Source organism: Somniosus microcephalus, chromosome 10 (genome assembly GCF_052327205.1).
Source record: "Somniosus microcephalus isolate GS21.2 chromosome 10, FLI_Smic_1.0, whole genome shotgun sequence".
Lineage (NCBI taxonomy): Eukaryota > Metazoa > Chordata > Chondrichthyes > Squaliformes > Somniosidae > Somniosus > Somniosus microcephalus.
Window position 1 is genome coordinate 203,603,453 of NC_140996.1, and position 20,032 is coordinate 203,623,484.

At 41.5% G+C, this 20,032-nt stretch overlaps 1 protein-coding gene across 2 annotated transcripts in view; it reads right to left on the reverse strand.

The window, feature by feature from the left end:
* The window catches only part of rab6a (RAB6A, member RAS oncogene family), a 90,206-nt gene that overhangs the window by 22,444 nt on the left and 47,730 nt on the right, over nt 1–20,032 (reverse strand). Inside the window, exons 3-4 of one of the 2 annotated variants that reach the window (XM_085999460.1) lie at nt 14,194–14,247; nt 8,266–8,371 (exon numbers count right to left, since the gene is read on the reverse strand). In XM_085999460.1, coding sequence (XP_085855586.1) covers nt 8,266–8,371; nt 14,194–14,247 — 160 coding nt within the window. Of the gene's footprint in view, nt 1–8,265; nt 8,372–8,461; nt 8,568–14,193; nt 14,248–20,032 lie in introns of both variants that reach the window. The other variant, XM_085999459.1, reaches the window with a different exon arrangement.

Consider the following 20,032-nt stretch of genomic DNA (forward strand, 5'->3'; position numbering starts at 1 on the left):
AAAAAAAAATTGCTTTGCCAATTTGTCTCAGTTTTGAAAATAACTATTCCTTTCAAATCCCTCTCTAAACCTCCCTATAGCAATCCTATTCTACCCTTTGCATACTTGCATTCGTCATTTTATATACCCAATATGCAATACCTTACTTTGTCAGTATTAGGCATCATTTGTTTTTTGCCTGCCTAGCCACCCCTACTGCTCTCCAAATGTTAGTTTCATTTCCAAATGAACAGACCCAAGTGTCAACTGGCAGGTAATTTATGTAAATTAGAAACAGGAGGGGTGAAAGCACCAACTTCTGTGTTGATGCATTCAGTAGCTCTTCCCAGGTCTGACACTACACAACTTTGTGCAAGCAGTTCTACAGCACCTGCAGTAACATTAGAATTTAGAAAATGTATTTCAAAAGGACCCTTGGGTCCAACATTGGGTTGAAAAAATCACCCCTACTTTTTGGGACTAGAGCACAAAGTAGAAACCAGAGGTTCTAACAATGTAGGGATCAGCAATAAATCATTGCTGGGGTGTAAGAGGTGACAGGACAATTTCCCACTGACCACCCTAGCTGCTACATTTGAACTGTAGGGTGAAACTTTAAGCCCAAAGCTGAAGGCATTTGATTCTAGTGTCAAGTGGCACCAGACCACTGAAGAGCTCAGTCAAGCAACTGTGCGACTAGAACTGGAGTGTTACACAAATCCTGGAAGACCCAGATGCCTTTCCATGATGAGGCACCTGGAAGAATCAAACTTGGGTACTTTCATCAGGACAGCCTTTCATAAATGTGTAGCCTTGTTTTCTGAAAGAAGGGAGGAACTGGAAGAAATCAGTATTTGTAGGGAAATGGTGTTGGGGAAATTGACGGGATTGAAGGCCGATAAATCCCCAGGGCCTGATAATCTACATCCTAGGGTACTTAAGGAAGTGGCCCCAGAAATAGTAGACGCATTGCTGGTCATCTTCCAAAATTCTATAGACTCTGGAACAGTTCCCATGGATTGGAGGGTAGCTAATGTTACCCCACTATTCAAAAAAGGTAGGAGAGAGAAAACGGGGAATTATAGACAGGTAAGCCTGACATCGGTAGTGGGGAAAATGCTAGAGTCCATTATAAAAGATGTAATAGCTGAGCACTTGGAAAACAGTGACAGGATCGGACAAAGTCAACATGGATTTACAAAAGGTAAATCATGCTTGACTAATCTACTGGAATTTTTTGAGGATGTAACTGGTAAAATAGATAAGGGAGAACCAGTGGATGTGGTGTATTTGGACTTTCAGAAGGCTTTCGATAAGGTCCCGCATAAGAGATCAGCGTGTAAAGTTAAGGCACATGGGATTGGGGGCAAGGTATTGACTTGGATAGGGAACTGGTTGGCAGACAGAAAGCAAAGAGTTGGAATAAACGGGTCTTTTTCCAAGTGGCAGGCAGTGACTAGTGGGGTACCGCAGGGATCGGTGCTAGGACCCCAGCTATTCACAATATATATTAATGATCTAGACGAGGGAACTAGATGTAATATCTCCAAGTTTGCAGATGACACAAAGCTGGGTGGGCGTGTGTGCTGTGAGGAGGATGCCGAGAAACTCCAGTATGATTTGGACAGGTTGAGTCATTGGGCAGAAGCATGGCAGATGCAATATAACGTGGATAAATGCGAGGTTATCCACTTTGGTGTCAAAAACGGGAAGGCAGATTATCTGAATGGCAATAGATTGGGAGAAGAAGAAGTGCAACGAGACCTGGGTGTCCTTGTGCACCAGTCGCTGAAGGTAAGCATGCAGGTGCAGCAGGCGGTTAAGAAGGCAAATGGTATGTTGGCCTTCGTAGCGAGTGGGTTGGAGTACAGCAACAAGGATGTCTTGCTGCAGTTGTACAGGGTCTTGGCGAGACCACATCTCGAGTAGTGTGTGCAGTTTTGGTCGCCTTATCGGAGGAAGAATGTTCTTGCCATGGAGGGAGTGCAGCGAAGATTCACCAGGCTGATACCTGGGATGGCAGGAATGACGTATGAGGAGAGATTGGGTCGATTGGGCTTATACTCGCTGGAGTTTAGAAGAACGAGAGGGGATCTCATTGAAACTTATAAAATTCTAACAGGACTAGACAGACTAGATGCAGGAAGGATGTTCCCGATGGCCAGGGAGTCCAGAACCAGGGGTCACAGTCTAAGGATAAGGGGTAAGCCATTTAGGACGGAGAGGAGGAATTTCTTCACCCAGAGTGGTGAACCTGTGGAATTCTCTACCACAGAAGGCAGTAGAGGCCAATTCATTAAATATATTCAAGAAGGAGTTGGATATATTTCTTAAGGCTAAAGGGATCAAGGGATATGAGGGGAAAGCAGGGACAGGGTACTGAATTTGGATGATCAGCCATGATCTCATTGAATGGCGGAGCAGGCTCGAGGGGCTGAATGGCCTACTCCTATCTTCTATGTTTCTAAGTCACATGACATTAAAAGGTAATGCACGTGTTGCAGATATTGATCTCAATGTTAAATGCAGATCTTGTGACTAGGCTTGGCATCAATAGAGGCCAGTGAAGATTCAACTGGAACCTAACTGCCCAAGGCTAGACAAACACTGAGGTGTAAAGATTCAATATGCAGTTAATATTACAACATTGGTAACTTTTGATCTCCAAAATTTATTGAAAATTCAAAACTATCATTTTCAAAAACATTTACAAGACTAAGAATTACTACAATAAATACATAATAGAATTTAAAAACAAACATTTGATTTGCCTGTATCCCAATTCTTCTCTCCAGGAAAACAGATTGGGGAAATAAAAACTGGCCAAATTGGCAAAAACAAGGGTATTAATTTCTTAAATGGCAGAGGCAGCACACTATTGTATATGGAGATTGACATGGAGTCAGATCAAAATAAATGAGGAAGAGTACTAATTGGAACAGGGTTAAAAGACAGTCCCAAGCAGAATTCAAATCTAATAAACTCTGTTGAAACATTTATAAAGATACTATACAAATGACATTGAGCATTCAGATAATTTGACTCGGTACTCATTTTTAATACTTTATAATAAAAAAGGCTGTTTTTTGGGGTACATATTTTTAAGAGAATTATAGCTGGATAAGACCCCATAATAGCTTTAACCTCAAGAATTTGCAGGGGAAATTTTCTAATCTCACTTTAAAATGTTATATACAATGCAGTTAACCTGTGGACAGGGCCACCATCCTCACAGCAATTCCAAGTTTATGTGCCGAAATAAGAAATGTCTTTAGTCTATTTCCAGCACCCCGGTTAATTTTTGCTTCAAGTGGAGCAAGAATGCTGGGAGATGAAACTAAGCGAGCAAACTTCCAGTTTCCATATGTAGCTTTACGAATGTTGATCATCATCAAACTAACCACAAATGTGGCAAGTTTAAATAAGCAGAATAATATAGCCCCAGTATACTGCACCACAAAGTATCGTGCATATGGTCCGCTACATCCCAAGGTCCTCATTTCAACTGCATTGCTCCGAGATGCAACAAAATCCTAGTTATTTTGCAAATTTTCAAAGGGGGAGAAGGGAGTGATGATGGCAGTGATGGGTTATCCCAGGCTATTTCGGTCTTTACAGAGATGGTGCACAACACCACGAGATCCAAGAAAGGGAATGCTTTGATTAAAAAGGAGAGAACGTTAGCATCCATATTTTTCTCATTTACAATCTCTGGAACAAGTTCACTGTTGAACCTCATCTGGGAGTACTCCTTTAAAAACAGTATGGTGAGAATTCCAAGAACTGCTAACATACGACAGGATCATTTCCTCCTGGTCTCAATAGAGAACATTTATACAAATCAAGTTCAATTTTGAAACCAACATTTACATGCAGACATGCTTAGTACAATTGCAACACATCTATGTAGAAGGCAACATGCAGAATTTATACTTTGCTTGGTTCTCGGCCTTAAATGAAAATGGTTGTGTTTCATGTTGACAGTGTAAATTTGTCTTGGTCTTCCACATGGAGGGACTTCCACATGGAGGTCTGAGTGAGTCACCTCTTTGGCTCCAGAGTTGAAATGCAACCTTAGACTGATCGGGCTCTGCTACTTCTAAAATCCAAAATTCTCCACAAAATGAATGCTTAGTTTTAACTCAGTAATTGGTTGGTGCAGCACACCTGCCCACAATTCAGCACAAAACTGGCAGTCTGAGCATCCATGGCAATGGGCAGCACAAGAAATAGAATTGTTCATACTGGTGCAATGGGGGTGCTCCAGGGCTGGTTTTAAGGCAAGATGTTGGAGTAGGAGGAGTTTTATTGCACATCTGACAGTGCTATATCAGACTTGGCAGTAATTGATGACAACAACGGCTTTTCAAAATGGAAAAAAGTTCTTACAATTGACATGCCTCATCTTGACCCCAAAATTTGCAGTCAGGTATAAAATTTACAAAAATTCTAGGCAGCTGTGACCACAATCACAACTACTTCCACCTCCCAAGTTCGACATCCACATACAAATACATGCAAGATCGTGAATTCATCCTGCAAGGAATTATCTGAGGATACTGTCCCTTAAAGAAATTTGCAGCCACTGCCCCAAGTAAAAGCATCACATAATAGGAGGTGCCAGGTTCATTTCCCAATCTATAGTGCATTAGCTGATCGTAACCAGGACCATGATTGGGGTGGGGTGTAGTAATTGGCTTTGGCACACATGTGGAAGAGAGTGATCTGGGAGGGGTGGGGAGAAAAGGGCTCCAGTTTCTGATTTCTATCCAGTGATCCTGCGGGAAAAGTGCATGTGAATGCACGCTAGGAGAGATGAGGAACATGCTCTGCTGTAATGTTCCCACCCACATTCATGTAGCCTGGCAACACCACCATCTCGGCCCATTCACAAAGAATGGTCACTTGGGTGAGATACTGGAGGGCTTCTGGTGACCATGTAACAGCATGCTAGCAAATGTCAGCATTTTCCATACAGGGAATAAATAGAAAAAGAGAATCGAGAAGACTGGGAAGCAGCTCAAGAACAACCTCCAAATAAAATAAGAAGGAAGGAGGAACATTAATTTTATGGTCTCCGAAGAATTCCGATTTACTTTTTATTCTCATCAACATGGAGATACTCAAGTAGTGTTTGTGTTCCTGTCAGGCCGCTCCACTGACACCACCACCAGGGAGCTACCTCATGCATCCCACAGGGCTCCACAGAAAACAGTCACAACTTCAAGCTGACCTGAGCGTTGCCCCAGAACAGAGAAACCAAGCTGAAATCTCTCATATGTATTCTCATCTGGTTGCATTAGCCTCAGAGATCAGATAACTCACAGATCAGTCTGAAGACGCAACCCACGCTGTTTCCTATGGAATTCTCTTCATCGGCGACATCACCAGATTAGTTCAGCAAGAAAGGAATGTTTACTTCAGCAATTCCACGCTAGCAAGAATACTGACATTTAAAACAATAATCAAATTCTCTTCAAGCTAATATAAACTGGAGAAATTTGAATTATAAGTATTCTTCCTAGATGTTCCTTCTTTAAGCCAAGTAACCTTCTTCCTCATTCAACCTATATAGACAAATAGAAGCATAGCACAAACACTAGTAATGGGACCTAGAACCTACATTTTTAGGCCATCCTAGAATCTGCAATGTTAATCCGATACAGTGATGCTTAGTAAAAGCATGCAAGATGTTTCAAGCCTTTCAGATGGCCTCAAGAGGAACCTGGTGTATGGGTTTTCCTAAAGACAGAATTCTGAAGGACTTAAAGAAACCTTGTATTATATCTACACAGATGCCTACTGCTCTGTGCACACCCAAGTGATATATTAAACAAGGGATAAACCTGGATGCAGTAATAAATACACAGTCAGCATGATTACCGGAGATAAGAGAAAGTCAGATACATTAACAAAAAAATGCCAAAGAATAATTAGCTATCTTTGGATATATTTTTCTCCCGAGACTGGTATCAGTGCACTGACTTTTTCCACTCATTAGCAACTAGAGGAAAATACACCCGATTGAGTGAGCAACTGGGCACTGCACCCAGCTCACTGTACTGTATCCAAACGAAGACTTCCAAATTAATTGTTTTGCAGTGTAAACACAATCGTGCCAAAACTATGGGTTCAAAAGGCCTGATATCAATTCCTTGAGAATGAAATTTAAATCCTAACCAAAAACGAAGGAATGAATGCCCATACTTTCATCCAATGGGGCACCATGAGATTTTGATGCAACAAAATTGCAAGACACTTGAAGGTGTGGCCCTGGCAGCAATGAATAAAACATAGAAGCATTAAAATCCTTCCAAGTACTGGATATAGATGGGCCAGCCAATGTCCAAAAGTGGAAATCTGGAAAACTCTTCTCCAAAAGGCTGTGGATGCTGGGTCGACTGAAATTTTCAAGACCGAGATAGACAGATTTTTATCAGGTAAGGGTATCAAGGGATACGGATCAAAGGTGGGTAAATGGAGTTAAGGTACAGATCAGCCATGATCTCAGAATGGCGGAGCTTGCTCAAGGGGCTGAATGGCCTAGTCCTGCTGTTCTGTTCCTATGTTCCAGTATGACCTGTTCAGTTTGAGAGTCAGAATGTCAACATTGTTAAGTTGAGTAATGTCTGTCTGTGCATCTTATAAGAGCCTAACATTTCTGCTCATGTTTGTTACAATTATATAGGAAGTATCAACAGATTGTCTTTGTATGGAAAAGTGGAACAAGGAAATGTCTGTTGACAAGTAATTAGAGCAAGGCACAGATATTCTGTGGTCAGTATTGAACAAAGGACAGCCAATAATGTGATAAACAAGTCATTACTTGGTCCAAACCTGCTGAATTTCTGAAGATGAGTGATTGCCCTTGACATCAAGGTAGCATTCGACCAAGTGTGCCACCAAGGAGCCCTCAAAACTGAAGTCAAAGGGGATCGGGGGAAAACTCTCCAGTGGCTGGAGTCATACCTAGAACAAAGGAAGATGGTTGCGGTTGTTGGAGTCCAATCATCTCAGCCCCAGGACAGTGCTGAAGGAATTCTTCAGGGCAGTGTCCCAGGCCCAACTATCTTCAGTTGCTTCAATGATCTTCCTTCATAAGGTCAGAAGTGGGGCTGTTTGCTGATGATTGCAGTGTTCAGCTCTATTTGCAATTCCTCAGATAATGAAGCAGTCCATGCCTACATACAGCCAGACCAGGACAACATCCAAGCTTGGGCTAATAAGTGGTAGCTAGCTTTCACGCCATACAAATACCAGGCAATGACCATCTCCAACAAGTGAGTCTAACCACCTCCCCATGACATTCAATCCCATTACCGAATCCCCCATCAATATCCTGGGGATCGTCATCGACTCAACTGGATCAGCCACATAAATGCCGTGATTGCTAGAGCTGGTCAGAGGCCGTGTATTATGTGGCAAGTGTCTCACCTCCCGACTCCCAAAAGCCATTCCACCATCTACAAGGCACAAGTCAGGAGTGTGATGGAATATTCTCAACTTGCCTGGATGGGTGCAACTGCAACAACATTCAAAAAGCTCGGCATCACGCAGAACGTAACAGTCCACTTGATTAGCAGCCCATCCACTACCTTAAAAATCCATTCCCTTCACTACCGTTGCACCGTGACTGCAATGTGCACCATCTACAGGATGCACTGCAACAACTCACCAAGGTTTCTTTGATAGCACCTCGCAAAGCCACCACCTCCACCACTTGAAGGGCAAGGACAACAGGTGCATGGGAACACCATCACCTCCAAGTCATACACCATCCCAACTTGGGCATATATCACCATTCCTTAATCATCGCTGTGTCAAAGTCTTGGAACTGTGGGAGTACCTTCAGCACATGGACTGCAGCGGTTCAAGGCAGCGACAGTCAATGGTGATGTCCATATCTCGAGAATGAAATTTTAAAAATGTATAAAAAGCCTTAGTATCGCCAGAGCTTGATAGGACAAGCTAGAGAATTTTTTTCACTTGTAAAATACTCAAGACACAGCTTGGAAAATTGAAGGTTTTTTTTTTAGGCAATACGAGAAAGTTATATATACAGTTTGAAAAGTTGTTGCTACACACCAACTAGAAAATTTTAAAAACACTTTCCCAACATTCAAGTATTAATGGGTTTAACCCAAGCTAAAACAAATAACCATGGTCACCAGAAACACAACCAATTTTCTTCACAGGCCTATTGAGGTTATGCTATAATGCAAGTGACAAAGGGGATGCACATGCCAATTAGAAGCCAATGTTAGAATAGCAAAAGGCCCCACTCACTTGTGATATCATAGACAACAACTGCAACAGTAGAGTCACGAATGTAGCTAGGAATCAAGCTTCTGAACCGCTCCTGACCTGCTGTGTCCCATAACTGCAACCGCACCTAGTTATCAGGCAAACAACAGCAAGAAAAGGGAGGAATAAGAACATCAAGGGCTGTTCCCTTTTGAACATCAAAACTTCAAATACCTACTTGTGATATCGTAAACTACTACAGCTGCGGCTGAATCACGGATGTAACTGGGAATAAGGCTACGGAAACGCTCTTGGCCTGCAGTATCCCAGAGCTGAAGCCGTATCTGTAGGATGGGAAAAAAAGTCAAAGAGAACAAAACCAATGGCAAGCACTAAAGTACACAAAGTAAAGGAAAAAGAAAAAAAAAGCTAACGCAGGGGCTAAAAAACGCAATGGCCAGAGACTGGAAAACCAGTATGTGGAATCAATGTTAAACTCATAGCTAGCAAGATGGTATGGTGTCACATAATCAAGGGCTGGAAAAAGTGTAGAATCACCTCCATTACATAGTTTTGTCATCTGCACATGCAAATAATATAACCTGTACCAATTTAAGCTGCTTTTATATTGGTGTCAGTGGAGTGTTTGCACCATCAGCTCCCAAAGTGTGAGCCTCACAGAGCTGTCAACAGTTCAACATCCAAGGCCCAGTTGTGCTAGACCTACATTTCAGCACTCAGTGGTGCATCCAACCCCTTGACACCAATATAAAAGCTTTATAATAATGTATAAAGATGATAGAACAAAACGGTCTTCCCATAAGAGTGTTCAGATTTCCCATCCACAACTACTCCGGGCTGGGAACTGGTCCAGCAGAACTTTCTAGATTGTTCAAACAGGAGTCATTTCAAAATCATGGTGTCTAGACAGAGTAGATAAACTGTTCCCACTGGCAGAAGGGTCGAGAACCAGAGGAGACAGATTTAAGGCGATTGGCAGAAGAACCAAAGGAGACATCAGGAAAACCTTTTCACACAGCGAGTGGTTAGGATCTGGAATGCACTGCCTGAAAGGGTGGTGGAGGCAGATTCAATCGTGTCTTTCAAAAGGGAATTAGATAAGTACCTGAAGGGAAAAAAAATTGCAGGGCTACGGGGAAAGCGCAGGGAGTGGGACTAGCTCAAGTACGCTTGCAGAGAGCCAGCACAGGCCCGACGGGCAGAATGGTCTCCTTCTGAGCTGTAACCATTCTATGATTCTAGGCGTCTTTGCTAATAAGCACAGTGCCAATTCTGCAGTGTATGTTAATTATCAGGCATATCAGGATTCGGTGAATGTCAAGTTACCATAATACAATGCAGTATCACCTTGTAATGCAATTTCTGTTCCCAAAGTACAAAATACTGACCTAATAGTATTACAGAACAATAGACAAGCATCATTAACATCCACTTGTGACTGCAGGAATACATAAAGCATAGATTTGTCCAGATGCATCAATATGGTAGTATGTGTGAATGCTTCTACTGTACATAAATACAGCAACATTTGCAGAGAAAAGGTTGTAGAACAAAAAGGATCTGTGCAGTGTTCAAATGTGATAAGTTTTGTGCATTCAAATCTAACTGCAAATTACTTTTTGGCAGCAGACTGTTGCAATTTCTGGATAGTGTTCTATGCTGAACAGTATAACTCAATATCCAGTGACTTATTTTGATATTGCCATCACCAAAAATACAATACTGTCATCTAGGGTCGAACAATTAGCTCTTTAGTTTTTGAAATTTACAGTTCTCACTGCGACACTGAAATATAGTTTCAGAAACAAAGTTACTCCAAGGTCAGAATCATAGAGCACGTGAAACACTATTGTAATTAGAGAGAAAATACTGAGCATCAATTCTTCATTTGCCCATTTAAAAAAAAAAAATTTTTTTAAAAAGAGGAAAATTTTAAACTTTATTTCTACTCAATCTAACCTATCCTAACTTTCTTCACCCCCCCCCCTCTAAAAATGAAAGCCTACTACTTTTTTGACCCACTTGGAATGTAGAATTCTGAAAATGGTCTCCAAATTTAAACATTTCCAGCTTTATACTTCATGTAAAAATTGTTATATTACCTCTCAGCCATTTTCTTCCTCTTGCTTTCAAAATTCCCACAAATAATTACGGTCATCTTGTGAGAAGTGAAGTGGGAATTGACTGAAGAAAAATGACCTGGCGACATTGCCCTTTAATGATTTGTCATTATGCTATGTTTTGTCCAATCCATTGTACAGAAGCTACTTTTCACTCTGACTGGAGACCATAAGGAACTCTGGTTTAAATTTGAGAGTAGGTTACCACTATTCACCATGAGGGCAGACAGAATAAAGGGGTGGACTGGAAGTTGCTCAGTCTTGCTCACTGGACTGCCCCGTACAAATATTGACCCAAACTTTGGGCATTGTAGCTCCAAAATGTCAAGCAGTACATGCAGAAAGCATGCAAGTTTTCCAGGTAGCTAGCTTGGAGACAAGAGGAAAAACTCCCCACGTTGGCCCACAAAATTGGCACAAGGAGAATGAGCTCTTACTTGCCATGATGGCCCAGTCCTGCTAAGAAATTATGCAATGAGATAGAGTCTGTTTAGCAATGGGTTGACCCAAGATAAAGAGTTGCCTGGCCTACAAATATGGCTGGTTATAATTAGAAAGCTAAAGGCCAGTAAAACAAAGTGAAATATTCTTTTCAAAGATAAAGTGCAGCACTACCATTTCCTGAGACAATCAAAAGATACAATGACCCAAAAATGGCAGCTGTAGGCCAATAAGTGCTCTATTGAAGTGGCAAGCATGATACAGCGAATCTGCCGCCAAAGCTTAAATGTTCACATGCGCTGCAAATTAAGGCTTGCAAAGTACACATCAGAAGCTCAGGATCAGGTTAAATACCTGGTCTGCGCCAGGCAAGGTCATCTTAGCTGGGGCAGTGTAGTAATGCTACAACTGGACTCTACTCCTAGGTTAGCAAGGAAACTGGCCAATGTGGCTGCCTCCATTTCAGTCCAGTTACTCCTGGAAGTATGCATATGCATGTAGTGAGAAAATAATCTGGCTCAGCTGTGATAGCTCCTATAGTTGAATAGCCAACATTCACCATCAAGGTTCACACAATAATGGTCACCTGGGTAAGGTACTGGAGAGTACTAGGCTAATCCCAGTCCCAGCTGTGTGGACATGCAAGAATTAGTCATTAAAACAACTAGACCGATTGGAGAGTTCAGGTGTGGTTGCTGGGCAGAAGGAAGTTACAGAAATAGGGAAGAGCAAGGTCATGAAAGGATTCCAACAAGAGTATGATCATTTTAAATTGGAGGATGGAATCCAGCGGAGTGCATTAGAATAGTCGAGTCTGGAGGTGATAAAAGCATGGATGGAGGATTCAGCTGAAGATGGGCTGAGGTAGGGGCAGAAGTGGGCAAAGCTATGAAGGCAAAAAATAGGCAAATATGATTGCAATGGGGAAGTTATGAGGACGGCAGCTCAGCTTGGGGTTGCTTAGGACACTGAGGTTACAAACTGTCTGGTTCAGCTTGAGATGGTGGACAGGAAAAGGGTTTGGAATCAATGGCAATGGTACAGAGTTTGTGGCAGGGGCCAAAGACGATGACTTTGGTCTTCCCAATGTTCATCTGGAGGAAACTGTGGCTCATTTAAAAGACTATGTTGCAAAGTAATCTGACAACAGAGGCAGTGAAGGGATTGACAGAGGTGGTGGAGACAGAGCTGGATATATTCAGCATTCATGTGGAAGCTGATCCCATGAGTGTGGATGATGTCACCAAGGGGCAGCATGTAGACGAGGAAGAGGGGGACTCAGAAGGTAAAAGTGAAGAGGTATGAAGAGAAGCCATTACTGGAGATGCTCTGGCTATGATCAGATAGGTAAAGTGGATCTAAGCGAGGGAAGTCTTACCGAGCTGAACAATGCAGGAGAGGGGTTGGGCTACGATGGTTTGGTTGAGTGTCAAAGGCTGCAGAGAGGTCAAGGTGGGATAATGCAGCATGGTCAGTCAAGAGAGAAAGGCATTTATGACTTTGGTTACAGCCGTGTCAGTGCTGCGGCAGGGGCGGAGATCTGATAGGAAATTCAAACATGGAGTTGCAAGAAATATAGGGATGGACTTTAGAACGGAAGTTGGAGATGGGTCTGTAGTTAGCTAGCAGAGAGGTGTTGAGGTATGTTTTTGATGAAGAGGGAATGATGATGGCAGTTTTGAAAGAGGTACAGAACCTGATGAGGAAATAATTGAAAATGTCACCAAGCATGGGGGGTCAGGGTGTGTAGTTGGCTGGTCAGTTTATTGGGAACTGCATCAGGATAGTAGGAGGTAGGTCTCAAGGACAAGAGGAGCTTGGAGAGGGCATGGGGGGGGGGGGGGGGGGAGAAGATGGGAGAGAAGCTAGATAGAGACATGGGTTCAGGGCTAGAACAAGGAGAAGCCTGGGGAGAGGAAGCAACAGAACTAATCATCTCAATCTTGGTGATAAAGTCGTCCATGAGATTTAAGGAGACTTGTACTGAGATTGTGTAAACCTAGGACACCGACACCTTTTCCCAGGCCACAAGAGACAGCATGGAATGTTGCTAGGCATCTTTTTCTGACTTGGTGCTGTACGTCTTGAAAGAATGCAAGCTCACTTTGCATTTGGAATAGAGCTTGGACATTGCGATGTTATCCTGCTGGCAAAGATTAAAACAGAGTTTGGAAGCTTCACATTTTTGAAAGTCAGGTGGTGTAGATATCAGAGGAGAAAACACCACAGCATTTGCCGATCTCAGAATCAGCTGGAGGCTGAAGATCTAAACAATCCACCTAAGATGCACACCGAGAACAAAATGCATCAATCAATAATAAGATCAGGAATGTTAAAACATCTTAAAAATATCTTTACACAACTGTAGGAACTACTGTATATACTAGAAATTTATAATACATAGAAACAATACATTTTGCTTTTGACACAGAAAGCCTTTCTGTGCATGGTTAACAGTTGACAAGTCATAGGTGACAGTGATCCAGTTTAGTACGTAGAAAATATTCTATGGAAGGAGATCTGACATAAATTAGCAATGCAAAGGTGTGAATTTTTTTTTTTTAATAAAAGGCCCAGTGTCCCAGATGACCAAGTCTTTTGTATCCATCCCCCACATACCACGAGTGGATTAGAGCAAAACCAAACAGTACAAGGGAAAAATCTAATTTTATATCTGAAGGTATCACACAGAGGCAGGAAGATGTACTCCTCTCTTGCCAACAAACCCCAAAATAGCTGATAAAATTTTAAACAACTCATAAAAGGAGGTATACTCATTTAATGCAGTATAAAAGCAGGCTCCTGGGACTCCTGGCTCAAAGACCAACTCCGTGAAAGCACCCAATGAGTCTGTATGGTGCCGGACTGTCATTGAAATGAAAGGGAATTAACAGTATTTCCACACCGAATGCTGAACAGAATTGAAAAGCTTGGTACAAAGTGCCCCAGCCTCTCCCTAGAGTGCCATTACCCTTCAGTAGAAACTACAGTAATGGCAGTTTCCACCAGTGGTTGGCCACTACACTCTTCGCAGGGGACAAAAGGTTCCACACGCAATAGCTACAGGAAAGAAAAACTGGACTCCAAAATGATTCGTTATAATACAGCTAAAATTAATTCCGTTAGCTTTTAACAGGATTCATTAAAGATAGGACAACCAACTTTGAGACATCAGGGCACTTCATACAGATGAGTAAAAGTTATACTCCTATAACCTCTGGATATTACTCCAGCACTACTATTCCCAACATCTTACTTAGCAAGTACAGTGTTTGGAAATAGTATTTTGACCAGTGTCTTCACTTCCCAGAATTTGATTAGAATACAGAACCAATTTTCAAAATTAGTCTTCAAATTTGAACAAAAATAATGCTTTTAAGTTACTTACTGTTCGATCTTCCAAATACATAGTTTTTGACAAAAAGTCTATTCCAATGGTTGCCTGTGGGGGGGGGACAAAAAAAATGATTTATTTACAGCAAAATACACAGACTATAAGTTATAGAATCACAAAGGCTTGTAATATCTTATGATTTAATATGCTAAATAGTGGTACACTGTATACTGGTTGATCCCTGGCTGCTCAGATTAGCTTTCCTTCAAACAGAAGTACAGTACATGCTGTACAAAGTAGCCTAATTCTTCCCAAGTAACACCTGTAACCAAGTATCAGGAGTCAACCACAAAATCCACTCTTCGGTTTTTGCAATATGTATATTACTAGCTAGAAGAGGCAACTTCCACTTTATATAGAGGAATTCACAATTGATTTTTTTTCATGGTGGGGGTGGGGTCAATGCATCAGCATTCTCATCACGCTCAGGGAGTAATCAATTTATTTCCTTAATTAATTTTAACTAATGATGGAAGATGAAACCAGCAGACCGAAATCAGAGAATCTTCATATCCCTGTCTATCAACTTTACAATAACAACGACTCTTCCAGCCAGACAGGTGGCTTTCAGGCCATAGGCCCAGCGCTGCAAATCCTACAACTTAATGTGGAATGTCCTTAGCAGCGAAGCAATCAGCCACGAGGACTAGCGTTACCCACCACAAGGTTGACATAATTTGCCTTGAAGAAACGCTCATGGCAACAAATAAAGGTTGGTTTTCTATTGCCCTGCCAGTACACTTCACACCAAATCTCAGCCTATTACCATCTCGTCTAGCTTCAAATACCTTTTATTGTCTCTTACTTCTTTTGTCTCTTTCACTTCTTTTGTCCGATCGCAGCCCTGCCTTCGATCTATTTTCTTTTCTTTCCAGTTTTGAAGGGTTCAACCCGAAACGTCAACTCAAATTTCTCTCCACGGATGTTGCCTGACCTGCTGAGTTTTTCCAGCATTTTCTGTTGTTATGTTGGTTTTCTATTGATGGATTAACTTTGTATGTCGGGCACTTCATAGACATTGGTAGCTCCACCATGCTTTGCAACATCTTAGATGCAACTCCTGCTTTATCCGCTAATCACTGTGATGTTATACAGGTTGGTGGTTTCAAGGATGTAAACATTTATAAGCCACCAAGCGAAATCTGGGGAACCAACATATTCCTATCTCTTTCTTACCCCGCTATCTACATTGGTGACTTTCATAGCCACCGTACAGACTGGGGTTACTCATAATCCAACAAAAAGTCTGATTGGTTACAAAAGGTGGGCATCTAGTACGACCTTGTTCTGATCTACAATCCTAAACAGCACAGCACCTATCGATCAGTGAGATGGGGTCAAGTCTACTCCCATAACATCTGCGGGGTCACATCAATCAACAGTCATCATCATGCACTTTTCTTGACAATTTTCCACTATTAACACCAACCACTACTTATCCATGTTGGCATGTGACTACCATTCATGAAAAGTACAAAAACACCCTGATGGAACTTCAGGAAAGCAAAGTGGACTTTGTTTACAGAGATTGTTGAATGAATCATTTTTGCTATCGCACGGCATAACATTCTAATCAAGGAACCTTACAAATACTTTTGTGGTCCCTTGTGGCTTTCGCCTCTTGTACACGCCGTGCTTGTACAGGGTGCTTTGCCGTATTGAAACTGTTCAAGGAATCTGGTGTTGCTTGACAAGCCTTTTGGGTAGAGTCAGCTTCACAGATGGACTCGTTTGTTGTCTGGGTGATGCACGTGTCCACGAGCACATACCAATGCTGTTAACAGTAATCTAAGTGACAAGGACCCCCGCAATAAAGTCTTTGAATGGAAAATACATGAATGTGTTTCTCAAAAATGCCCCAAACCAGGAGCCCACCCCTTCACCATGACAACCTATACCCTGAATTTCTGAAGAACCTTGGTGCACATGTTTGTAAGTATCACTTTTCTTCACTCGCGTCATCCTTGAAGGCCAAATTTCAGCAGTATGGCAACGAGCAAAGATCACTGGTCTAGTTAATCCAGGCAAGGACCCACAGTTAGTAGTAGATACCAACCAATCTCCCTCCTGAGTATGTTACAAGATGCTCAAGTGGCTAGTCCTCCAGCGTACATTTCCGTTGTAGCGACAGCACCTGTGACCAAGTACTTGCTGTAACTATTTTCATTGAAAATGGCTCTCAGAAAATCCTTCTTGTTGTGTTGTCTTCTTCAAACACAGCCTATGGCACTGTCCGACATACTGGTCTTCTGCCGAGAACATCAAGAGTTCTGCCATATTGGGCCACCTACTTTGTTAAATTTCTGCCACGGGGTCAACATTTCAGAGTACACATAGCAACTGTACCAGCTCGTGGAAGATACCAAAATCAATTGCCTCCCTCAAGGATCATTTCTGGCACCAATCCTTTTTAATCTGTACGTAAACAACCTGCCCGCAAACAGATCCCAGAAAGTCATCTATGCTGATGGCAATGCCATTACCACTTAAACTAGTGACTTTTCCATCGTGGAAACCACAATCACTAATGAGGTGAAGATCACGAAGTACAGCCTGAAATGGCATCCTCAAGCACCACAAAGACTGTCTCCACGCTCTTACTTGCATAATGCTAGTACCTTTCAAACTCTTAAATGCTCTAATCAAACATAGTGCTCACCCAGTCTACTTCCTCACCCTCAACTGGTAACTAATCAACAAAAAAACCATCTACAGTACTGAAGACTGCTGGGAAAGTCAATACCCAAAAATGGTCAAACACTAGCTCTACCTGGGGAGTAAATGCCTCCACTTTATGCTCATCTGCTCTTGCACACTTTTCCCCCCTCCCATGGTTAGCAGTCCTCTGCAACATAACTCTTCCACGTCAACATCTGGAAGCAAAGTTGGGAATGTAGACGAAATCGTGTTGCCAATTCACTCGGATTTGTTCTCTTAACCAACAGCGTGGCTCTCTGAGACACACAATACGGTCAACCTTTCCTGATTCCTTCGACTTTTCCTCACAAACTCATTGGTGTGAAGTGGCCAGCAGCTGCTCCTATAAATCACATCATCTCTGACCCCATCAGGATTCAAATGGCGTAGTCAGAGTTGGGCACTTCTCAATTGTATTCAAAGTAAACAAGGACAGTGCGTCTCAAGTCTTTACCTATGGGGCCTTTGTGGAGACGACAAATGTTCTTCTGGACAAATAAAAACCATGTCCCACATCGTTGAATCATGCTCACTAACTAAACTGTTTGGTGGTCTATGTGATGACAATGCCCCAAGAAGGCTGGAATTGTATGCCAAGTCTGCATACATTAAATATTTAGATATCCAATTTAACAAAGTAAATGGGATCTCATATTGCTAATCCTTCCAATTTATGTATTTAGGCTACACTCAAGACGTAAATCAGAAGTGAAATATACCTCAGCAAAAGCTAGGTTAACTCAAATGAAACAAACATTCACTTTTTCGTTCAGACTCCTGGAAAAACTGTGCAAAATTACATTTGTTGCTGACCAGGGTGCTACCTTAAACTTCTGCTGGAACCTCATCACCTCAATGATGTGGGATTGCCCAACCCTTTGTTTTCCTAATGCTATCCTGAACTTGAAGGCTTTTGTGCACAAATCAGGTATTTCTTCTTCTGCTACAAATGGACATGAACTGGCTCTGGGTAAATTAATGACTATAGTAAAGACAAAAAAAACTAACCAAGATCAACTACCACAATTAATCAAACTTACAATAAGGCATGTAGGAAACGGAAAGTGTAATTACTGTGTTCCAGATGGCAGTTTTTCTATTTGCAGAAAATGCATTTACTTGTCTTTAAAGTCCTCCAAGTAATGCATTCTAAAAGGCATACATCTGAAACTAAAATTACAAAACGCTAAAAGCAATGTAACTGATCCCGGCCAATGGATTTGGTAATAAAGTCTGGTCCCCACTTACAGCTTTGTCATTTCAGCCCTGCACCATTTTCTTTACTGCTCTCAAACACTCATTTCATACTAAACTACTTCTCCCCTCTGACAATATGCACATCTGCTATGGCCAGTGAACAAATAGAAATCTTTATTGGGAGGGCTTCAATAGCATGCTGTGGCAAAATATTGGTAATCTAAAAGGTTTTGAGCATTTTCAGGAGACACTAGGAAAAATTGTCAGCCATTAAATATAGCACATTTGTTTCCAAGATTTTAATCCAGTCCACTTTCTTTTTAATGAAATATAATTGCATACTTTAAGGGCAAGTAGGCACTTTTTGTTTTGCAAGTCTACCAAAATAAACTAGTCACATCAGTTACAAAATACATGTACCAAAATGAAAAATCTGCTGTGGAGATCAGAACGAGACGCCAAGCATTAATACATTGCACAATAACAGATTCAGCCTTAAACAAAACTAGCTGGAACTTTTACCAATAATGAGTATTAAGCTGTGAAAGTGGAGTAGTAGGACTGCTGGCCTTTACCATATTAAACGCCTACACTCTCAACCACAAGATTCAATCATTTAGTACTTCGAAAGCTCTCTGCTGAAGCACAGATTATGAAGAATGCTGAAAGTAAAAAATATATATATATTTTTTTAAACTCCTCACTGGGAAGAAATCTTTCCCTGGTGGTGCTGAATGGGCTTGCTCAAGAGCTGGGTGCAGTAGTGTAGGGGCTATGTTACTGGACTAGCAATACAACGGCTTAGAGTTCAAATTCCACATGGCAACTGTGAAATTGAATTCAATAAAAATTACCATCAAAAGCTGCCGGATTGACGTACAAAACCCAACTGGTTCACTAATGCCTTTCAGGGAAGAAAACCTGCCACCCCTATCTGGTCTGGCCTGTATGTGCCTTATGATATGGTTGACTCGTCATGTCCTCAGGGCAACTAGGGACCAGCATCACCCACATCCCAAGAATAGAAAAAGGTTCATTTTAAGTGGGATTTACTGTACTTCCAAGAGACTCCTTTTCTAATTATGTTCCCACAGGTTACGGTCACATTCCCAAATCCAAGCAGTAGCTTGCTGAAGCTATTATGCTAGAGAGACACATTAATGTGTGGTGTAATCCACCAGTTCTATCACACAACTGGCACTTCTCAATTACTAATAGTCAGAACATTCCACCAGCTTTCATACAGAAAGTCTGAATCCATTAATGGTTAAGGGTTTAATTAGCTATGTGCTGTGCAGCATAAACCATCATGAAACAGTCACAACCATCCATCAGATAGATGTTATGATGCCAACACACTATTCAAAGAGCAGGAAGTTCTGCTGGTGTCCTAGCCAACATCCCACTCTCAACCAACAGCACCTAAAAAAAATTAATTGGCATCTTATTAGGGATTCTTGCTGTGTGAAAGACAAAATGCAGGCAAACTTAACAACCCAAAGTAATTAATAGGAAACCCCTCAGGCTTGAGACACAAGATGTTATATAAATGCAAGTCTACCATATTATAGCATATAGTTGAATGAATAATACTGCTAAACAATAGTTCAGGGCTCAATACAAGCTGTCACTGACAACTAAACAGCAGAAATCAGTTTCATTGCAGTATGATGCAATTCTTTCAACAAAAAAATTCAAGATTCCTGCAACAAAAACACTATAGTGATGAGACATAAGTTAGTTGGTTTATAATGTCCATAAAGCTAGACATAAGTTAATTGGTTTATAATGTCCATTGAGTTGTAAACATATGAAACTGGGGAAGGAGTAAAAAAGGGTACTGATCTTATTAAAGTTGAAAGAAAGGCAGAAAAAAATTACAATGCAGGATACACTTTGTTCACTTTTAACGGGGAATGAAGCACAGGCCTGAAGGTAA